Source organism: Silurus aristotelis (genome assembly GCF_946808225.1).
Source record: "Silurus aristotelis genome assembly, chromosome: 15".
NCBI classification, from domain to species: Eukaryota; Metazoa; Chordata; class Actinopteri; order Siluriformes; family Siluridae; genus Silurus; species Silurus aristotelis.
In genome coordinates this window covers 1,517,239-1,541,485 of record NC_139588.1, presented here as the reverse complement: position 1 = coordinate 1,541,485, position 24,247 = coordinate 1,517,239, and the positions used below count along the sequence as shown (strand labels likewise).

The 24,247-nt window shown below is 40.2% G+C and overlaps 1 protein-coding gene across 1 annotated transcript in view; it reads left to right on the top strand.

Moving 5' to 3' along the window:
- The first annotated feature begins 4,202 nt into the window (after window positions 1–4,202).
- LOC310738274 (uncharacterized protein) overlaps window positions 4,203–24,247 on the top strand; it is a 259,060-nt gene continuing 239,015 nt past the window's right edge. Inside the window, 11 exon segments of the mRNA XM_083563256.1 lie at window positions 4,203–4,541; window positions 8,780–8,881; window positions 9,423–9,539; window positions 10,779–10,895; window positions 11,279–11,332; window positions 11,560–11,995; window positions 12,040–13,071; window positions 13,073–13,525; window positions 13,916–14,113; window positions 15,194–15,367; window positions 19,628–19,801. Coding sequence (XP_083419382.1) covers window positions 11,928–11,995; window positions 12,040–13,071; window positions 13,073–13,525; window positions 13,916–14,113; window positions 15,194–15,367; window positions 19,628–19,801 — 2,099 coding nt within the window. The 5' untranslated portion in view covers window positions 4,203–4,541; window positions 8,780–8,881; window positions 9,423–9,539; ... (1 more) ...; window positions 11,279–11,332; window positions 11,560–11,927.

Here is a 24,247-nt window from a genome sequence, read left to right as displayed (position 1 = left end):
GTTGAACTCACACAGGTTGTTAGACAAAAGGACAGTAATTTTGCTGAAATGTTAAACATTTAAGAAAGAAGCAAAACAACTGCACTAAACAAAGATGATGTAATGATGTAATCATATCAAGTTGTGACAAGGTTGAGGAAGATAATGTATCTTTACACATTTATGCTACAAATGATCAAGTGCATATGCACAACTTGAAGCAGGTGATAAAAATGTGCCCGGAAATTGAACCGATAGAGGCAGAGGATTATGCACGGAGTAAAAAAAAAAACAGGCAAAATAGAATTAATAGCTGGTCATCATGTAAAGGTTCATAACACATGTTTGCCAGAAAAGTTACTTTTAGGCAGAGATGCACGTGTTATGTTAATTAAAAACATAGATGTTGATGATGGATTAGTTATTGGTGTTTGTGGTGTAGTTACTCATATCGTACGCTCATCTAAAGAGAAGTTACCTGAAACTGTATACGTTCAGTTTGATGATAGTCATGTGGGATTGAAAAGACAAAAACAATGTTCATTTGAGGCAGTAAAATTGCTCCATTCTACACCTATGATACTGCTGTCGTTAGTTTAAAGTGTTTGCACCTGGTCAGGCTTATGTAGCTTTGAGCCGGGTAAGGAGTTTGTCAGGGTTAACAATTAAAGACTTTAGTGAAAAGGCCATTTTCTGTAATGATCAGATTTGTGAAGCTCTTCAAGAAATGCCATCTTTTATGGCACATGATGAATCATTGGTGACAGTACAAGATAGTTCCTTTTCTGTGTTTATACTGAATGTACAGAGTTTGCATTGCCATAAAGAGGATTTAAAATGTGTCTAGTCAACATTTACAACCAACATGTATTGCTGTAACTGAAACATGGCTGCCAGAACACTATCTGCCTGAAAGTGTACATTTAAAAAACTACAACTTTGTGGGTATTCCTCGTTGTGTTGCATACACAAGTATATGTCCTCCTTTCAATGATTTGTAACTACAACAACACGGTGGAGTTGGAGTTTATACAACATGTGGAGTGCCAAACACTATTATAACAATTCCAAATCTTAATTTACAATGCCTGTTGACACATTTTCCTGAAAATGATATTTTGCTTGGTGTTATTTATAGACCACAAACATACCCTTTGTGTAGTTTTACAGAAAATATGGGCAGGTTAATTAATCAGCTGCCCTTAATTTCAAATAACATTGTGCTTGTGGGAGACTTTAATAATGATGCATTAAAGTCTAATTCTGTGTGCTCTTTTATGGCAGATAGGGGTTTTATTCAACATGTTACGGAACCTACAACAGAAAAAGGAACATTAATTGACCATGTGTACATAAAATGTATGACAAATTTCTCAGTACACACAGATATTGTGCCAGTGTACTTTAGCACACACGAGGGAATTTTCTGCTCTTTTAAACTTTCAATTCAAATGGTCTCTGATTCTCTGTTGAAAGTCAAATAGTATAATTTACTAGAAAAATGCTAGTATGTTTACTTAAATCTGACTAAAATATTGAGTTTACTAAAATAGTTAATTATTGGTAAAATGTTAAAATAAATATTTGAGATTACAAATAAAAATTAAGTAATATAACTCGAAATGTTTGAGACATTTCATTGGGCATGCGCAATGAAGCACAACTCCCCTCCCCCACACTTTGCTGAAGCTCATGGACTGAAGACGGTTTGAGCATCTACTGATTAAGGTATTAATTAAGGCATATTTTTGTTTCCTTGTTTTAGTTATAATCATGATGTTTACTTGAATTAATATTACTTTGCTGAACATGTTAGGAACTTTTAATCTTGTCTTTACATAAACATCTTTTGGACCGTTTGTAGCTTTGAACACCTCGTGTTGGAAACCAACATCTAAAATGTCATTTTGCACTTTAGATCTGTAAATTCGGATTACCGGTTAATTATTTAGAAATGCTTTATTTTTGTTAATTTGATTACTCGGTCGTGACAATGCGGGACCTGGCAGTGTAACTTAACTAGTCTATAATTAGCATGCGTTATTGAATCTAACCATTTTCATCGTGATGTGGAGCGGGGATGGGGAAGGAAGAAAAAACATTTGCGAGATGTTGGAAGGAAGGAAGGAAAAAAACTCGAGAAGAAAAAAAAACGTAACATGGGAGACAAAAAAAAAAAAACTGTCTTAAACCGAGGGCGCAAGTTTTGACTGAATACACCGTCAAACTGTAACCAACGCGCGAAAATACAAAAGTAACGTCTGAATGTCACCAGCGCGTGCACTGCACATGCATCTTTTAAAAGACAGCGTTGAAGTGTAGGTTACTGAATAGTACAGATTCAAGCTGCGTGTTTTAGTTTTAAAGAAGTAGTTCACCAAACATTTTTCCCATGACTTTCATGATAATTAGATTTTTTTCAATAGTTAATACCAATAGTATTGTTCATTGTTAAAGTTGTGGATTAATTCATTTTATTGGTAATATTTAATGCTAAATGAGCATGTGAACTTCATTGCAAGTTACTCTCCCTTTACCTTGCCTTTAACTTAATTCTTTTTTTTTTTTTTTTTCTTTTTAGGTTTCCTGTTGATTGCCTTCTGCCATGCAGTGGAATTGTAAGTTTTGAAATCTGTCTTCAGATGTTGGATGTACTCTGACCTCTGGTATAGTCTTTAGAAATAATTTAAGCTTTAGCTATTGTGGCTGAAAAGTGCAAAACACATTAACAAATATAGAAGCACATTAAAAGTGTACAAATGTATTGTCCTTATTGTGGATTCAAAAGGACCCTGTGTACTTCTGTACCCGGTCGGCTCAGAGGTCATTAATGTTCCTGGGACCCCGAGGCCTTTTATACTGAAGGACTATAAAACAGAAACTGGAAAACCTTATGCAAGGATAAATGAGTTTATTTGCAGAAGGAAGCACTTTGAAGGTTAGTTTGCCAGAATGAAAGTATTGTTTATGTTTCGGGTAATAACATGGTTTGTTCTGTGTCTAGGAGAACAGGAAGTCAGTTCAGAATCAGATACAGAAGTTATCAGAAGGACACAAAATCCTGAGAGATCTAACCTGACTGACACACTGCTGATAACAAAAAAAGAACATTTTTTTCTTCAATTCTGCTGAAGTTTGCTTTAGTTCATTATTATTATTTTTACTTAATTTATATTCATGCTTCAGTTTTTATCCTTATTTCCAAGTCTGTTTATGTTTATAATAATTATGAAGAGACTCATGCAGGCCATGGGCAAGTTTAAATTCTCTCTTTCTCCCCTGATTCTAACCTGACAGCTCCTTTTACACAGTCAGTAAGTTTTAATAACATGTTTTAGTAGGTGAATTTTGTCTGGTTGGAACCAGTAGACCAAAGGAGACTGAAATTGTTTTTGGGCAGCAAAAAAACTTGGAAATAAGGACAAAGAATACTGAAGCTTAAAATTAAAGTTAATTAAAATACTGAATTTGTAAATCTTTGTTTTCAATTATATGATACACGTTTGTCATGTTTTACCACAATATTCATGATGTGAAATTGACACCATACACCACACTTAGTCCTTCTTAGGCTGTACTCTGGCGTCTATAGGGGGTTTTTGTGAGAAAATTGATGTTCAAAGTCCAGTTGTTTCCTTTAAAGTGTAATAAAGTCGTAATGCTTCGTCACAGTTCTCTGGCCACTGTAATCGAGGATGTTGCATGACCACGTGGTATCATCATTGTGGAGGGTTTGGCTGTTTGTAATTTGATTGCAGATGCTGGAAGCACAGACTGCTGGGGCTGTGGAGGAACTGACTTCTGGAGAAGCTGCTGCTTTGTTTCATTATTTACTTTCTTTGGTGTTTGTGTGTGTGTTTACTGATTAGTAGAAATACAAGATGATGTCAAACTCAGTGAACACGTTCTACAGTGGACTCAGACATAAAAGTAGAACAGGCTTTTCTACTCATTAAAATGTATGTCCAAACTTGCTTTTATATGTTTAATAACATTTATAATTAAATATGACACATTTGACAACTTTTATTGATAGTACCACAAAATTGGAAGTTGGCTGTTAATTAGGAAGTACTCGTTTGAGGACACTGGGACTTATGATGGTAAGATCGCTTATGAAATGAGAATCTAAAAGTAAGGGCATAAAAATTTTGAAAAGGTTTGAGAAGAAACCTTTTTTCAGGACCCACTTTCACATTCGGCACCAGTGGGACAGTATGGAGTTCAGGATGGAGCAGTTTCTAAAGGGAGAAAAAGGCTGACTTTCCTCTCCTCCACAACATCTCCACTACATGCTGTTATTAATCACAGCACTTTCTCTTTTAGTTCTTGATCATTAAAGTGAACTTGATGGAGTGCGATTAAAATAATTCCGTTTCCAACTCGTCAAAGAGTCGCTTCAAAGTGTCGATTCAAAGAGTCAAGTCGGTTTTCCGAAAGTGAAAGTGTTTCTCAGCCTCGACTGCATTTGGAGGAGTGGTTGGAAAAACACAAAGATCTTCAACAGCAGCCAGAAGCAGTGAGATTCATGTCCAACAACAAGCAGTGCTGAAGAAAAGCTGGTGAGTTTTTCCTAGAAATGACTTTCTATCGGAATAATGCGTTTGTGTTTTCTATGTAATGGAGTTTGTGGAAAGATCGATCGATCTGTCTCTCTCTCTATCTATCTATCTATCTATCTATCTATCTATCTATCTATCTATCTATCTATCTATCTATCTATCTATCTATCTATCTATCTATCTATCTATCTATCTATCTATCTATCTATCTATCTATCTACAGTGGTGTAAAAGTGTTTTGTTCTAATTTTTTTGCATGTTTTACACTTTAATGTTTCAGATCATCAAACTAATTTAAATATACAGTGGGGAAAATAAGTATTTGAACACCCTGCTATTTTGCAAGTTCTCCCACTTAGAAATCATGGAGGGGTCTGAAATTGTCATTGTAGGTGCATGTCCACTGTGAGAGACATAATCTAAAAAAAAAAATCCAGAAATCACAATATATGATTTTTAAACTATTTATTTGTATGATACAGCAAATAAGTATTTGAACACCTGTCTATCAGCTAGAATTCTGACCCTCAAAGACCTGTTAGTCTGCCTTTAAAATGTCCACCTCCACTACATTTATTATCCTAAATTAGATGCACCTGTTTGAGGTCTTTAGCTGCATAAAGACACCTGTCCACCCCATACAATCAGTAAGAATCCAACTACTAACATGGCCAAGACCAAAGAGCTGTCCAAAGACACTAGCGACGAAATTGTACACCTCCACAAGGCTGGAAAGGGCTATGGGGAAATTGCCAAGCAGCTTGGTGAAAAAAGGTCCACTGTTGGAGCAATCATTATAAAATGGAAGAAGCTAAACATGACTGTCAATCTCCCTCGGACTGGGGCTCCATTAAGGATCTCACCTCGTGGGGTCTCAATGATCCTAAGGAAGGTGAGAAATCAGCCCAGAACTATACGGGAGGAGCTGGTCAATGACCTGAAAAGAGCTGGGACCACCGTTTCCAAGGTTACTGTTGGTAATACACTAAGACGTCATGGTTTGAAATTATGCATGGCACGGAAGGTTCCCCTGCTTAAACCAACACATGTCCAGGCACGTCTTAAGTTTGCCAATGACCATTTGGATGATCCAGAGGAGTCATGGGAGAAAGTCATGTGGTCAGATGAGACCAAAATAGAACTTTTGGGTCATAATTCCACTAAACGTGTTTGGAGGAAGAAGAATGATGAGTACCATCCCAAGAACACCATCCCTACTGTGAAGCATGGGGGTGGTAGCATCATGCTTTAGGGGGTGTTTTTCTGCACATGGGACAGGGCGACTGCACTGTATTAAGGAGAGGATGACCGGGGCCATGTATTGCGAGATTTTGGGGAACAACCTCCTTCCCTCAGTTAGAGCATTGAAGATGGGTCGAGGCTGGGTCTTCCAACATGACAATGACCCGAAGCACACAGCCAGGATAACCAAGGAGTGGCTCTGTAAGAAGCATATCAAGGTTCTGGCTTGGCCTAGCCAGTCTCCAGACCTAAACCCAATAGAGAATCTTTGGAGGGAGCTCAAACTCCGTGTTTTTTCAGCGACAGGCCAAAAACCTGACCGATCTAGACAAGATCTATGTGGAGTAGTGGGCCAAAATCCCTCCTGCAGTGTGTGCAAACCTGGTGAAAACTACAGGAAACGTTTGACCTCTGTAATTGCAAACAAAGGCTACTGTACCAAATATTAACATTGACTTTCTCAGGTGTTCAAATACTTATTTGCAGCTGTATCATGCAAATAAATAGTAAAAAAATCATACATTGTGATTTCTGGATTTTTTTTTTTTTTTAGATTATGTCTCTCACAGTGGACATGCACCTACGAAGACAATTTCAGACCCCTCCATGATTTTTAAGTGGGAGAACTTGCAAAATAGCAGGGTGTTCAAATACCTATTTTCCTCACTGTATTTGTAAAAGATAGCATAAGTGAACATAACATGCAGTTTTAAATAAAATATTTTATTATTGAGAGAAAACAAAATCCAAAACTACATGGCCCTGTGTGAAAAAGTGTTTGCCCCTATACCTAATAACTGGTTGGACCACCCTTAGCAGCAACAACTGCAATCAAGCGTTTGCGATAACTTGCAATGAGTCTGTTACAGCGATGTGGAGGAATTTTGCTCCACTCATCTATGCAGAATTGTTGTAATTCAGCCACATTGGAGCGTTTTCCAGCATGAACTACCTAAACTAATTTCTAATTTCTAACTAAACTAATTTCTAATGCTGTCCTTCATCATCACTCCCAATGAACATCTCAACATCTTCAGCTCTGCTACCTTCAGCTCCACCTCCTGTCTTTTACTCAATGACACTGTCTCTAAACCATACAACATCTCAGGTCATCTGGTCCAACCGACTTTCCACTCTTTATCCTCTTAAGCTCTGCTCTCACTTCCTCCTTACTAATCCTATCCACTTTCTGCCTTACCATCTCCACACCATCCAACCTTCTTTCTCTCTCATTTTCCTGCTCAAATCAGCTGCTTAAAATACTCCCTCCATCTTCTCAACACACTCTCCTCATTAGTTAACACATTTCCATCTCCATCCTTTATTGCTCTAACTTGCAGCACATCCTTCCCAGCTCGGTTTCTCTGCCTGGCCAATCACTACAAATCCTTTTCTCCTTCTTTAGGGTCCAACTTCTCATACAGCTCCTTATATGCCTATGCGGCACATCTCCTTGTACTCCTGCCTACTTTTATTATCTCTTTCAATCCCAATTCTGTTTCTCCAACCTCTTTCTCCTTATATGTTCCAGCACTTCCTCATTCCACCACCATGTCTCTTTTTCCTCCTTTCTATTTTCAGATGTCACACCAAGTGTGTTTCTCGCTGTCTTCCTCATCACTTATGCAATAGATGCCCAATCATCCAGCTTGTCTTCACCACCACAGAGAACCTGTCTGACCTCTTCCCTGAACCTCACACTACAGTCTTCCTCCTTAAGTTTCCACCTTATTCTTCTTTCAGTCCTCACTCTCCCCCTCTTTCTCTTCACCTCTAAAACCATCCTACAGAACACAATCTGATGCTGTCTATCTACACTGTCCCCTGCCAACACCTTACAGTCTCCAATCTCCTTCAGGTTACATCTTCTACATAGAACATAGTCCACCTGTGTGCCCCTCCCTCCACTCCTTTATGTCACCCTATGCTCCTCATTCTTCTTAAAATAAGTTCATAACTGCCATTTCCATCATTTTAGCTAAATCTACCACCATCTGCCCTTCAACATTCCTCTCCTTAAGACCATACCTACCCATCACCTTCTCATCACCTCTGTTCCCTTCACCTACATGCCCATTTAAATCTGCCCCAATCACCAATTGCTCATTCCTAGTTACACCATCTACCATTTAATCTAACTCACTTCAGAACTTTTCTTTCTCACAACCCACTTGTGGAGCATAAGCACTGATGACATTTAATATCACCCCTTCAACTTCCAGCTTCATCACTCTATCAGAAACTCTCTTCACCGCACTACACTCTTACTGTACTCTTCCTTCAGAATCACCCCTACACCATTTCTCTTTACATCCACACCATGATAAAACAGTTTAAACACATCCAATGTTCCTGCTCTTACTCTCTTTCCACTTGGTCTCCTGAACACACAACATATCTACCTTTCTCCTCTCCATCATATCAGCTCCCTCTCTTACTTTACCAGTCATAGTACCAACATTTAAAGTACCAACCCGAACTTCCACTTTCCTACACTTCTCCTTTCCCTGCCGTCTCTGTAGACGTCTTCCTCCTCTACTTCTCCTCCTTTGGCCAACAGTAGCCCAATTTCCACCGGTACCCTGTTGTTAACGATACCTGTTATGGTCTTTTTTAACTCTTGCCTCGACCGATCCGGTATAAATCTCTGATTTCTACTAGATCCTCATTTTTCCAAGGTTTTGTGCAACCCTAATGGCTGGGTTAACATTAAAGACTATATAATTTCTTTTAATCATCAGAATATCTCTATTTTTTGTCAGGTTATTGCTATTATAACTGTTATTGTTATGTTGTTATATATGCTGTTTAGGTGCATTTGTTTACAGGAAACTCTCACCTGGACCAAGATTGCAGCAGCATTGGCGTATCGCAGCAACGGACCAAAGCAGCCAATGAGGCGTTTGTGTCTATGTCTATGGCTTTCACCTCTAATGGGACTTTAGAGGAAGATTTTCAACCAGTTTTAACTGCATGTTTGTTTTTGCGTTTTCTAGTAATGTGATTGATTCCAGCAGAAGAGATCGGCATCTTCAGCATTTAAAAATGGAGATCCCTGATCAGGGGACAGATCACATGACCTCACCCTCAAAAGACTGGTAACCTGCCATGTTCTAGTATTTTGCTAATGAACTGTTCATATCTGCATTATGGAGTTTCTGTAGAAATAATAACTAATATTTATGGTAAGAATAAAACTTTAGCACTCACTTAAAAAAAGTGGTTGATGAAATGATGTCCCACAACTGCTTATTTTTTGCCTTTTGATTAGTTTTTGTATTTATACTCCCATGTTTCCATTGTCTCTTTGTGAAGACCTGTTTGTTTCTGCTCTTAGCCTATTCCAGGCATGGTAGCATGTGGATATAAGCAGCACTATGTAGATCTGCTACTATTAGCATTCCGTTGTATTTAAAGTTAAATGAAACAAGGTTGTGGCTTTTTAAGGAACTATACTGCAGGGGTGTTTGTTCCCTGTTCACAATCTGTGTTCTGTATGCTACTATTCCTAGTGTGTAAGAAGTGAGAAAGATTATAATAAATTTTAAACAGAAATATTGTGATTATACCTTAGTATATTTTATACCTTATTATTATACCGAAATTATGTCTCATATCCATTTCTATCATTTTAAACAGTAAAGGAAAGAGAAAGAGATCACACTCCCCAGAACACAGCTGTGTCTCCATGAAGAGTGATCGGTCTATGGGTTATCCTCTCTACTTCAGAAATGAAAACCCCTCACCTGTACACAGGTAACATCTCTGTCAGGTGGCAACCACGAGTCGGAAACGAAAGAAACTCTGTCATGTTTATGGAATCATTCAGCACACAAACAGAGGACAGGGAGTGTTATGAAATGTAATGCTGGTTTGGTCTGTGATGCGGGTATAATCCTTTAAGGAAGTATAATCCATTTAGGAAAGTATTATCCATAAGGAAGGTAATGTCCGTAAGGAAACGGGTAATCCGGAAAGTGAGGGTAATCCGTAGGACATGAAGAAGGGGTAGGAACCAGCGGGGAAACTCAGCACATAAATAAACTCGCAATGTCCTGCCGCTGCCCATTTCCATTATTTACCTGTTTTTTTGCTGAAGTTTAAGATACAGGACGTGTTTACACACTTAAATTCAGGCAGTTTTGCAGCCAATATTATTAAATATGTTTGTGTGTTTTTATGGAAGATTGCTGATGATTTGTGTGGTGTGGGAGTGGAGCATTGTGGTGGGGTTACAATAGGAATCTTGTCCAGGGTTCCAAATGCTACAAACTGACCTGTTACGCAGAACGTAACAGACCCCGAAGAGAGAGAGAGAGAGAGAGAGAGAGAGAGAGAGAGAGAGAGAGAGAGAAAAAGAGAGAGAGAGAGAGGGAGGGAGGGATGGATGGAGGGATGGATGGAGGGATGGATGGAGGGATGGATGGATACCGGGCAGAGCTGATGGTGTGTATGCAGGTTATGCTTTGGTGTGAAGGAAAGATGTGCGTTTTTAGCGAGTGTGTGTGTGTGTGTCCCGGCGTGAGTACAAGGAAAGATGTGAGTTACTGAGAGTGTGTGTGTCGGCGTGAATACGAGGAAAGAAAGATGCGTGTTACCGTAAGTGTGTGAGACCATTTCAGTGTCGATCTGTTCGGTATTTACCTGCACCTGGTCTCCGCGCCGCACCGAAAAGTCACGTGACCACACACACACCACACGTGTGCCTATCTGGTGTTTTTTTTGTTTTGTTACAGAAAATCTGCAAACTGTTCTCAGAAAGTATATGTCCACACAGGCGCTTATTTATTTAATTGAAAGGCAACATTGCTGTCATAAAATCGCACAAACTAACATCACAATTGTGATACAATTAATTGTGCAAGACTATTTAAAGTTAAATGTAACAAATTTAAGGAGTTAACAGAAATATTGTGATACCTTATGATACAAATTCATCTACACATTTTTAACACTGAAATTCTGTCTCATGTCCATTTCTATCATTTTTAACAGTAAACAAAAGAGAAAGAGATCAAACTCCCCAGAACCCAGCTGTGTCTCCATGAAGAGTGATCGGTCTATGGAACCTCCTTGCAACTTCAGAACTGGAATCTTCTCACCTGTACACAGGTAACATCCCATAATTCTCATAGTTAAAATCACAGTTAATGACTAAAGCTGGAATTCTGATCTATTATATAATTTTCATCTTTTACTCTGAAATCCAAATGTCTTCAGTGTCGAGCAAAAATCCAAAGAATTGGACTCCCTGTTCCAATACTTTTTAGAGGTTTGTGTGGGAAGAATAGAAAAGTAGGAAAAAGTGGGAAATGAAAACAGGGAGCACATTTAATTCTCCAGGTGCACAATGTTGGAGTTGTATTCAGCTCTGTGTTCTCCAAGTGTTCCTGCTCTCACTACAATTATTGTAGTACAATTTGTGTTCAGGTTTCGACTCCAGTATTAAAGTGAGGAACGTTGAGATCTTTAACACTTGTTGTTTTTGTTCCCAGTGTTCTACAGAAGGCAGGAGACAGAAGAGAGAAGAACATCATCACAGCTACAGGGTACGATCAAAACCAACACCATGACTGTGACACTGACACACTGCTATTCTAAAGCTCTCTGCTGTTAGGAACTACAGAGTGATTAGATGATAGAAAACCTCCAGTAGAATAAAGTAAATCCACAGTGAGAACATCATAAAGATCTATCTAGCAGAAAAAATGTGAGCTTCTACTCTAATTATTGGAGCCCATGTCTCACCATGTCTTCCTACTTCACCCTGTCACAGACACGACCCAGAATCCACTGCTGCAGATGAATTTCAGAAGAAGTTCAAGTTCAATCTGATGAAGAAGTTTCAGTGTTTGAATGGATTGATGCTAAAGCAGGAAAACCGAACACTCCTGAATGAGATCTACACAGAGCTCTACATCACAGAGGGAGACAGTGGAGACGTCAATAAAGAACATGAGGTGAAACAGATCGAGGCAGCATCCAGGAGGAACCCAACTGAGGACACACCAATTAAATGCAGTGACATCTTTAAACCCCTAACTGAACAAGACAAAGCCATCAGGAGAGTTCTGACAAAACCCTTATCTGAACAAGATGAAGAACCCATCAGGAACATTCTGACAAAGCTCTTATCTGAACAAGATGAAGAACCCAACAGGAACGTTCTGTAAAAGCTCTTATCTGAACAAGATGAAGAACGCATCAGGGACGTTCTGAAAAAGCTCTTATCTGAACAACATGAAGAACCCATCAGGAATGTTCTGAAAAAGCTCTTATCTGAACAAGATGAAGAACCCATCAGGAGAGTTCTGACTAAGGGAGTATCTGGAATTGGAAAAACAGTCTCTGTGCAGAAGTTTGTTCTGGACTGGGCTGAAGGGAAAACAAATCAGGACGTCCACCTCATAGTCCCACTTCCTTTTAGAGAGCTGAATTTGATGAAGGAGCAGAAACTGAGTCTGATGGAGCTACTTCAAGGGTTTTTTAAGGAGATGAAAGATATGGACATTTCCAGGTTGGAGAAGGTTTTGTTCATTTTTGATGGTTTGGATGAGTGTCGTTTATCTCTGGATTTCCAGAAGACAGTAAAAGTGTGTGATGTAACTGAATCAGCACCAGTGCATGTGCTGCTGATAAACCTGATCAAAGGAAACCTGCTTCCATCTGCTCTCATCTGGATCACCTCCAGACCAGCAGCAGCTGATCAAATCCCCTCTGAGTGTGTTCATCGAGTCACAGAGGTACGAGGGTTCAATGACCCTCAGAAGGAGGAGTACTTCAGGAAGAGGATCAGTGATCTGAACCTGGCCAATAAGATCATCACACACCTGAAGTCATTAAGAAGCCTCTACATCATGTGCCACATCCCAGTGTTCTGCTGGATTTCAGCTGCTGTTCTAGAGAGAATGTTGGGTGAAGCAGAGAGTGGAGAGATCCCCAAGACTCTGACTCAAATGTACACACACTTCCTCACCATTCAGACCAACATCATCAGAGAGAAGTACCTACAGAAGCAGGAGAGCGATGAAGAAATGCTTCTCAAACTGGGGAAACTGGCTTTCCAGCAGCTGAAGAAACAAAACCTGATCTTCTATGAGGAAGACCTGAGAGAGTGTGGCATTGATGTGACAGAAGCAGCAGTGTATTCAGGTGTGTGTACGCAGATCTTCAGAGAGGAGTTTGGACTTCACCAGAGTAAAGTGTACTGCTTTGTCCATCTGAGCATTCAGGAACATCTCGCAGCTCTGTATGTGCACCTGACCTTCATGAAGGAACAGAGAAATGTTCCGGCGTGCTGTAGATCAAGCTTTAGACATTCAGACTGGACATCTGGATCTTTTCCTCCGCTTTCTTCTGGGTCTCTCACTCGAGTCCAATCAGAAACTTCTACATTCCTTAGTAACACAGACAGGAATTAGCTCCCAGAACAAAGAGAAAACAGTTCAGTACATCAAGAAGAAGATCAGTAAAGATTATCCTGCAGAGAAATCCATCAATCTGCTCCACTGTCTGAATGAACTGGGTGATGATTCTCTAGTGGAGGAAATCCAGCAGTATCTAAAATCTGGAGCACAAAGTGAACTTTCTCCTTCACAGTGGTCTGCTCTGGTGTTTGTGTTACTGACATCAACACAGGATCTGGAGGAATTTGACCTGAATAAATACATCACTCCAGATAAGATCAGAGATGAGATTCTTGTGAGAGTGATGCCTGTGATTGCAGCATCCAGAAAAGCAATGTAAGTGAAGCTGAATGAAATTGTTCTACTGTTACAGTGTTGAGAACAAATCAAAGGTCTGAGCTGTTCAGATGAATCGAACTCTGCAGGACTCTTTAGACTTTTTCCTTTCTTCTCTTAGAAACCTTTTAGATCAGACTCTCTTACTTTCCCATTTGGATTCCCGGATCTCATCGTCCATGTTTATACAACGTGTGTGTGATGATGTTCCTCAGCTGAAACTCTCCCCAAGCCAAATCTGAACATTCCGGCTGTCAATTCTTATTATTCCACCATTTAATCATTGTGTTCAACTGATGTGTGTGATGTTGAAAGTGAGACGCTGCAATGAAGCTTTGAGAACTTGTTTGATCTTCTGCATTTCTGTTCATTATCTTTTATTTCCTTCAGTATCAGATGCAGTGAAATTACAAAGAGAAGCTCTGTAGAAGCTCTGACCTCAGTGCTCAACTCAGAAACCTCCAGTCTGAGAGAACTGCATCTGACTGTCAATACACTGGATCTGACCTGGAATAAACTAGAAGACTCAGGAGTGAAGCGTCTCTCTGCTCTACTGGAGAATCCTGAGTGTAAAGTGAAGACACTGTGGTAAGATCATCTCTCTGAGAGACACAAGAACTCACTAAAAGCTGCAGTGAATTGTTGTATACAGTGTTGTTTTTCAGGTGAAATTTGCTGTAGCAGTACAACATCCAGAACAAATCTATCAGTAATGAAACTTCTCACTTCCACTAATCATTAATGCACTGAGAATTAGATCTATGTGTGAATAAAACTCCAGTTAAACAGAGAGAAAGAACCTGATTCATGACTTTGAACAGAAAGCAGCAATACCTTTACACCTCTTGTACACATAATGACAGGAATCTCAATCACAGCAATAATCATTGGTCAGGTTTAATATTATCTTGTGATTGGACAAGAGAAGGGAGACGGTCCACTATAACACACACATCATCTTCAAATCATCATCATTGCTTTTTCAACCTGTTTCTAGACGTCTTACCATATTATTCTTCATTGTCAGAGATTCCCCTCTGCTCCGTTTGCAGAATGATGAAGTGTGTGTCAGCTTGCATTGCTCTGGACTTCCCAGTTCCATTCTCTGTTTCTCAGAGCGACGTGTGTTTGTGCTGCTGCTCTCCTTCATCCCATCTTCTTTTACAACTTCTTTATTAAACTGCAAATGTTTAAGCTCTTCTAAGAGTAAAAAATCCCACATTTACTTCTGTTTTTTTCTCCACATTCATTTGGTCATTAGTGCTGCTCTACTTCTAATCCCCTGCTGTGAAAATGAGCTGAAATACACCTTACACTGCCACCTACTGGTCATTTACTGCAGTTTTCTTGTGTCAGCAGTCTGAGATGAATCAAAGTGCAGTACAAATATTTATCTCTATTAAATCATCTTTAAATTCATTTATTTTCATTGATATATTTTTGATTTACTTTGTAAGTCCTGGAGAAATCTGCTGCAACTTATTTTACACAAATCAAATCTGTCCATTTTGTAGTCGGGCAACTCGCACTACATGACTGTCTAGACGAGGACTTCCATCAGTGTCTGTGACTGGTTCTCACACCAACACTGCAGGAACGAGGGAGAACACAAAGGATGTGTAATGTGTAGAAACTGAGAGTGAAGTGTGTGTCATTGTGTATCTGCAGGTTGTGTAAGTGTGGAGTATTAAATGAAGGCTGTGCTGCTCTCGCTTCAGCTCTGAGATCAAACCCCTCACACCTGAGAGAACTGAATCTGACTGGGAATAAAGTAGGAGACTCAGGAGTGAAGTGTCTCTCTGCTGTACTGGAGAATCCTCACTGTAAACTGGAGATACTGTGGTAAGATCATCTCTCTGAGAGTCACATGACCTGCTCCTCAGTAACACACATTCTCTAATAGTGAGACTGAAGCAGAGCTTTTAGGTTCAGCATCAATGTTCTGAGGAGGAACTTTTAGTTTTTTTGTTAGTTTAAATTAGTGTTAATTGACCACACACACTCTCACACACACACACACACACACACACACACACACACACACACACACACACACACACACACACACACACACACACACACACACATATTCACACTCACACACACATTCACACACACACACACACACACACACACACACACACATGCACACTCGCACACACTCACACTCACACTCACACACCAGCCTCTGGATCAGCACTGTGGTGATTTCTTTAGAGAACATTGAGGAAGTAAACAGGGTGGTGAAAATAGAGTTGTTATTCAGGAGACGTTTACTCCAGTAATTCCCTCAGTCCAACCGGCAAAAAATATCATTTTGTCCAATGTTCCCCCGTTTATAAAAGATGAATTGTTGATAATGGAATTGTGTAGATATGGAAAAAATGTTTCGCAAAACAAGAAAGTTCCGGCTAACCCTAGGCTGTAAATCCCCTTTACTTAAACCTGCTCTTTTAGACCAAAAGTTGTTATGGTCCTTAAAAGTGAAGTAGAGGATCTAAGTGTGGCTTTTAAATTCAGAATCGATGGCTTTGACTTTGTTGTGTATGTAAGTTCTGAGATTATAAGATGTTTTAAGTGTGGAGAGGAGGAGCACATTAGAAGTTCCTGTCATCTACAGATCTCGGATAACAGCGCTCACGTAGCGGCTGATGAAGAGGCTGGAGATACTGTTGTCACTGGTTCTGCTTGATGTGATCAGGCTGGAGATACTGTTCTCACTGGTTCTGCTGAATGGGATCAGGCTGGAGATACTGTTCTCACTGGTTCAGCTGAATGTGATCAGGCTGGAGATACTGTTCTCACTGGTTCTGCTGAATGTGATCAGGCTGGAGATACTGTTCTCACTGGTTCTGCTGAATGTGATCAGGCTGAAGATACTGTTCTCACTGGTTCTGCTGAATGTGATCAGGCTGGAGATACTGTTCTCACTGGTTCTGCTGAATGTGATCAGGCTGGAGATACTGTTCTCACTGGTTCTGCTGAATGTGATCAGGCTGAAGATGCTGTTCTCACTGGTTCGGCTGAATGGGATCAGGCTGGAGATACTGTTCTCACTGGTTCGGCTGAATGTGAACAGGCTGGAGATGCTGTTCTTACTGGTTCGGCTGAATGTGATCAGGCTGGAGATGCTGTTCTTACTGGTTTGGCTGAATAGGATCAGGCTGAAGATACTGTTGTCACTGGTTCAGCTGAATGTGATCAGGCTGGAGATACTGTTCTCACTGGTTCTGCTGAATGTGATCAGGCTGGAGATACTGTTCTCACTGGTTCTGCTGAATGTGATCAGGCTGGAGATACTGTTCCCACTGGTTCTGCTGAATGTGATCAGGCTGGAGATACTGTTCTCACTGGTTCAGCTGAATGGGATCAGGCTGGAGATACTGTTCTCACTGGTTCGGTTGAATGTGATCAGGCTGAAGGTGCGTCTATTGTGCCAGAGGCAGGAACGAGTGATGCCAGGGGGAGAACCCGAGGTGACAGAGGGGAAAACAGTAATAGATACTGTCAAAGCAGCTAAACAGGTGAGTGAAGAAGAAATGAATCCAGATTATGTGAGTGAGGATGCACTGTTTAAAACACCTCCTGAAAAAGGAATAAAGTAAGGATGAGGAATGAAAAGTTAAAACAATGGTCTGAAACACAAGCTAATGAATGTGATGATGTTGAAAGTCCTGTTGAAGATTGTGACAGTGAAACTCTGGACAATAAGAGCAGAGGGAAGACATGTACCGTATTTTTCGGACTATAAGCCGCTACTTTTTTTCCCACGTTTTGAACCCCGCGGCTTAAACAACGAAGCAGCTTATTTATGAATTTCATAAACTTCAAGCCAAAAAAACTGAACCCCATAACATTAGACCAATGAAATTTTCAAACGGAAATGAAAAAAAATGCACCTCACCTGTGTTCTGAGCTGCACGGCTTCGGAAGAAAAAACTTTTTTTTAAACACACGACGATGCCAAAAGATAAACTCCCGAGAGAAATAGTTGTGAAAGGAAGGAGGAAGACAGTGAACAATGACTTTCTTGGTAGGCTACTGTTTAGATACAAGCCGTTGTAACGCGTTGAGTCTGGGTGAAGGGAGGAGCTCACTAACTCCAGTTACAACAGAAATCATATAAGCACAGACAGGTTTCCAAAACTCGTGCTATTTTTATTTTTCTTGGCAACAGCGTTACGGGTTAGTCAAAGAAACTTAGAAATGAGCATCAGAAAATGGGACATAATCCTCCGTCTTCACACATGCAGTAATAGCGGAAAAAATGCGGCGCCAGGCTATTACCAAAATACCCGCTATGCTCCTAAAGGAAGCGCAACATATTTCACCCATCTTTCGTTAAAGCCTGTGTAAAGTTCATTAGTTTCAATGTAGACACCTGTGGCTTATAGACAGGTGCGGCTTATTTATGTTTAAAATAAAAATCTTTGTCAAATTCAGTGGGTGCGGCTTATATATGGGTGCGCTTTATAGTCTGGAAATTATGGTAGTGACTATTCTTTTGGTAAAGTCAAATCTTTTTTTACAAAGATCAATAAAGATGAAAAATGTGCAGGCTAAAGATTCTTTTCCTGATCGCAAAATGTTTGTTGATTCTGTTGGGATGTTAATGAGAAGTGAGGGTGAAGAAAAATTCCTGCTAAATGAAGATCAGAACTTCAGGCAGAGGATGGGGTTTGAAACAATGTAGTTTTCTCTGCCTTCACATGCTGAAATTTGTCTTGTCTCTTTTAATATTGTGCAGAGCTGTGTAATGAGTCCTTCTGGGGTTTCTGATCATGATATTGTTATTTGTAGTGTGTTTATATCAAATATAAGGTCAAAGAGTTCCTATTGGCATTTTAATGTCTCTTTGTTGAGTGATGCGAAGTTTAAAGAGGTTTTTCGAATTTAAATAAAAAGGAATTGAAAAAAAGAAAGAGTTTTATAAATGTAAAACAATGGTGGGATTTTTTAATTTGGAAAGAAAGAATGGCCAGAGTAGATACATTCACTCATTGTGATCAGAGAACTGGCAGGAGCTTACAGTGCTGTCTGAAATAAGATACAGGGCTGTAAGGTTCTATAAGGATCTGTATGGGAGTGAATATAAAGATGATGAGGAAATGTCTGCCAGTTTTTATCAAGGTTTACCGAAGCTTCCAAAAAAGTCAAAGGAGGCACTAGAGAAGCCTTTGTGTTCACAAGAGCTATGGAAGGTATTGTAGATTATGGAGAGTAGAAAAGCTCCAGTACTTGATGCCTTTTGGGAGGTGTTGGGTGAGGATCTCTTGGATGTTCTCATTGAGAGCATAGCTGAGTGGTTTTTACCAGTGAGCTGTAGGAGAGCTGTGATTACTCTACTACCCAAGAAAGGTGACCTTCAAGAAATTAACAACTGGAGACCAGTGAGCCTGTTGTGCTCTGATCTAAAAATCTTTTCTAAAACTCTGGGAAATAGATTAAGGGAAGTGATGGGGGACATCATACATCCTGACCAGACGTATTGTGCCTGGTAGGTCTATTTCTGAGAACATTTTACTTGTTGGAGATGTAATAGAGGTTGCTGGCCTATTGGGCATTAATTTAGGGCTCATCTCCATTGATCAGGAAAAAGCTTTTTATAGGGTTGAGCACCAATATCTTTGGAACACCTTTTATGTTCTTGGTTTTGGCACAGGTTTTATTGAAGAAGTTAAAGTGTTATATAAAGACATTGAGAGTATGCTAAAAATCAATGGTGGTTTGTCTGCCATAGTGTTAACAGGGGCATAAGACAAGGTTGTGACTCTCTGGAACGCTTTACTCCTTAGCAATCGAACCATTATTAAACTAATTATGGTCTAATATAGAAGACCTACTGTTACCTCATGTTAATCTGCAACATCAGATATCAGCTGATGTAATGATAAAGGTCAATGGGCAGAATGATATAAATACTCGAGTAGTATTTATACTTTCACACGCACACACGCACACACACACACACATACTGCATAAAAGAAACAGATAGTTCTCACTAAATAAAATGTTTTAATATATACACTCATTTCAAAACACACAGGATGTGTAATGTGTAGAAACTGAGAGAGTGAAGTATGTGTCATTGTGTATCTGCAGGTTGCGTGATTGTGAAGTATCAGATGAAGGCTGTGCTGCTCTCGCTTCAGCTCTGAGATCAAACCCATCACACCTGAGAAAACTGAATCTGACTAAGAATAAAGTAGGAGACTCAGGAGTGAAGTGTCTCTCTGCTGTACTGGAGAATCCTCACTGTAAACTGGAGATACTGAGGTAAGATCATCTCTTTGAGAGTCACATGACCTGCTCCTCAGTAACACACATTCTCTAATAGTGAGACTGAAGCAGAGCTTTTAGGTTCAGCATCAATGTTCTGAGGAGGAACTTTATAGTTGTATTTTTTTACTTTTGTTTGTTAGATTAAATTCGTGTTGATTTAATTTTTATCTTTTTATAATCATGACTTTTTATTGACTTTTGTATTGTTTTAGTTTCTAATATCTAATAAATGTACAAAAGTGTTGATATACATTGAGGAAAATAAGTATTTGAACACCCTGCTATTTTGCAGGTTCTCCCACTTAGAAATCATGGAGGGGTCTGACATTGTCATCGTAGGTGCATGTCCACTGTGAGAGACATAATCTAAAAAAAAAAATCCAGAAATCACAATATATGATTTTTAAACTATTTATTTATATGATAAAGCTGCAAATAAGTATTTGAACACCTGAGAAAGTCAATGTTAATATTTGGTACAGGAGCCTTTGTTTGCAATTACAGAGGTCAAACGTTTCCTGTAGTTTTTCACCAGGTTTGCACACACTGCAGGAGGGATTTTGGCCCACTACTCCACACAGATCTTCTCTAGATCAGTCAGGTTTCTGGCCTGTCGCTGAGAAACACGGAGTTTGAGCTCCCTCCAAAGATTCTCTATTGGGTTTAGGTCTGGAGACTGGCTAGGCGACGCCAGAACCTTGATATGCTTCTTACAGAGCCACTCCTTGGTTATCCTGGCTGTGTGCTTCGGGTCATTGTCATGTTGGAAGACCCAGCCTCGACCCATCTTCAATGCTCTAACTGAGGGAAGGAGGTTGTTCCCCAAAATCTCGCAATACATGGCCCTGGTCATCCTCTCCTTAATACAGTGCAGTCGCCCTGTCCCATGTGCAGAACCCCCCCCCCCCCCCTCCCCCCCAAAGCATGATGCTACCACCCCCATGCTTCACAGTAGGGATGGTGTTCTTAGGATGGTACTCATCATTCTTCTTCCTTAGTAGTTGGATTCTTACTGATTGTATGGGGTGGACAGGTGTCTTTATGCAGCTAACGACCTCAAACAGGTGCATCTAATTTAGGATAAATGTAGTGTGATGGTCAGTGATGAGTGTGATGGTCAGTGATGTGAGTGTGATGGTCAGTGATATGAGTGTGATGGTCAGTGTTGAGTGTGATGGTCAGTGATATGAGTGTGATGTCAGTGTTGAATGTGATGGTCAGTGTTGTGAGTGTGATGGTCAGTGTTGTGAGTGTGATGGTCAGTGATGTGAGTGTGATGGTCAGTGATGTGAGTGTGATGGTCAGTGATGAGTGTGTGATGGTCAGTGATGTGAATGTAATAGTCGGTGATGTGAGTGTGATGGTCAGTGATATGAGTGTGATGTCAGTGTTGAGTGTGATGTCAGTGTTGAGTGTGATGGTCAGTGTTGTGAGTGTGATGGTCAGTGATGTGAGTGTGATGGCCAGTGTTGAGTGTGATGGTCAGTGTTGAGTGTGATGGTCAGTAATATGAGTGTGATGGTCAGTGTTGAGTGTGATGGTCAGTGTTGAGTGTGATGGTCAGTAATATGAGTGTGATGGTCAGTGTTGAGTGTGATGGTCAGTGTTGAGTGTGATGGTCAGTGTTGTGAGTGTGATGGTCAGTAATGAGTGTGTGATGGTCAGTGATGAGTGTGATGGTCAGTGATGTGAGTGTAATAGTCAGTGATGTGAGTGTAATGGTCAGTAAGGGGAGTGTAATGGTCAGTGATGTAAATGTGATGGTCAGTGATGTGAGTGTGATGGTCAGTGTTGAGTGTGATGTCAGTGTTGAGTGTGATGGTCAGTGTTGTGAGTGTGATGGTCAGTGATGTGAGTGTGATGGTCAGTGATGTGAGTGTGATGGTCAGTGATGAGTGTGTGATGGTCAGTGATGTGAATGTAATAGTCGGTGATGTGAGTGTGATGGTCAGTGATATGAGTGTGATGTCAGTGTTGAGTGTGATGTCAGTGTTGAGTGTGATGTCAGTGTTGAGTGTGATGGTCAGTGATGTGAATGTAATAGTCGGTGATGTGAGTGTGATGGTCAGTGATATGAGTGTGATGTCAGTGTTGAGTGTGATGTCAGTGTTGAGTGTGATGGTCAGTGTTGTGAGTGTGATGGTCAGTGATGTGAGTGTGATGGTCAGTGTTGAGTGTGATGGTCAGTGATGTCAGTGTGATGGTCAGTGTTGAGTGTGATGGTCAGTGTTGAGTGTGATGGTCAGTGTTGAGTGTGATGGTCAGTAATATGAGTGTGATGGTCAGTGTTGAGTGTGATGGTCAGTGTTGAGTGTGATGGTCAGTGTTGAGTGTGATGGTCAGTAATATGAGTGTGATGGTCAGTGTTGAGTGTGATGGTCAGTGTTGTGAGTGTGATGGTCAGTAATGAGTGTGTGATGGTCAGTGATGAGTGTGATGGTCAGTGATGTGAGTGTAATAGTCAGTGATGTGAGTGTAATGGTCAGTAAGGGGAGTGTAATGGTCAGTGATGTAAATGTGATGGTCAGTGATGTGAGTGTGATGGTCAGTGATGTGAGTGTGATGGTCAGTGATGTAAATGTGATGGTCAGTGATGTGAGTGTGATGGTCAGTGATGTGAGTGTGATGGTCAGTGATGTGAGTGTAATAGTCAGTGATGTGAGTGTAATGGTCAGTAAGGGGAGTGTAATGGTCAGTGATGTAAATGTGATGGTCAGTGATGTGAGTGTGATGGTCAGTGATGTGAGTGTGATGGTCAGTGATGTAAATGTGATGGTCAGTGATGTGAGTGTGATGGTCAGTGATGTGAGTGTGATGGTCAGTGATGTGAGTGTGAAAGTTTGGAAATGTATCTGCTGCTAAAATAAATTGGAGTAAGAGTGATGCCTTAATTGTTGGAAAATGGGAGAAGGGGCCACCGTTATTACCTAGTGGGTTAACTTGGAAAAAATGAGGTCTTTAATATGTAGGAGTGTTTATTGGAGATGCTGTCACACGAGAAAATAACTGGTTTGGGTTGGTTAAAAAAATAGAGGGCAGGTTAAAAAAATGGAAGTGGATTCATACACAAGTTTCCTTTAATAATGAACAATTTGGCTGCTTTAACATTGTGGCACAGATTGATATGTGTAGACCCTCCTTCCGGTCTGCTTTCCAGATTACAAGCAACGCTGGTGGACTTTTTTTAGGATTAGCTTCACTGGGTCCCTTAAAGTGTACTTTTCTTGCTTGTGGAAGAAGGAGGTCAAGGTCTGGTGCATCTGTTTAGTAGACCTGCAACTTTTCGCTTGCAGTTTATCCAGAGACTGGTAACTGGGCCTGAAGATCTAGTTTGGAGGAAAGTGGCTCAGAACATATTACAGCAGATCGATGGAATTGGACTTGACAGTACTCCGGTATTTACGGATCACAAACAAGTGAATTTCAAAGGACTTTCTTCTTTTTATCAAGAACTATTTAAAATGTGGGGACTTTTCAGGTTTATCAGGGTTTGTAAAACAAAGTCATTGTTTTGGTTGCTTGAGGAGCCTTTGGTTAAAGGATCTCTCTTTGACTTATTAAATGTGTTGGCCAGGTCTTTAATTAAGACTTTGTGGCTCTGGTATGGTAAAGTTAAGGAACGTAATTGATGTGGCTGGGCCTCATTTAAGTGATGGTCTTGCACTGGCCACCATTTTAAGTCAGAGGTCCTCACGCCAAACTGAATTTATTTTAAAACTGTGAAAAAAAGGTTTACAGAGGAAGAATTAATTATGTTATTGTTAGTGTTAAGATGGTTTTCACACTATCTCACACACATCCCTTTGTCTGTTCAGTGTCTATAGAATATTTACGATGTTAGTCTGTAAGGTAAACAGGGAGTCCTTATCTGGGCTCACACATCTACGGCTAGTATATCCTCTTGTCTAAACAGGAAACAAGTTTAGGACAGCCCTTTCTCTGTATGTGTATATATATACGTTCTGCTACCTGCAAAAAACAGAAGAAGAGGAAGAACATGCATTCTGTGTGCTGTGTATTTCTTCTTCCCTGATATTAGAAAGGCACCACGGGCATAGCAGATCGTATGGAAAACCTCTCCAAGAATAAAGTTTTGTTTGGGCATGATAAAAATCTAACAGTTATAAAACTTTGCTGATGGAAGTCTGATTCCAGATATAAAATATCCCTTTCCCAAAATCACTATTTCTCCTGATTTAAGAGGTATGTCTAGCATACTGCTGGATATAGAAGGTCTGAAAGATAGGGATCTGAGTTTAACTGAAGGAATTATCTGCCGTCCTCCTCTCCGGCAGGCACAGGGTTATTCTTTGTGGAAAAGAAGTACAAGAGCCTCCATCCTTGCATCGAATATCGGGGCCTAAATGGCATAACTGTCAAGAACCGGTACCCATTGCCCCTGATGTTTTCTGCATTCTCCAGGGCTCTATAATCTTCACC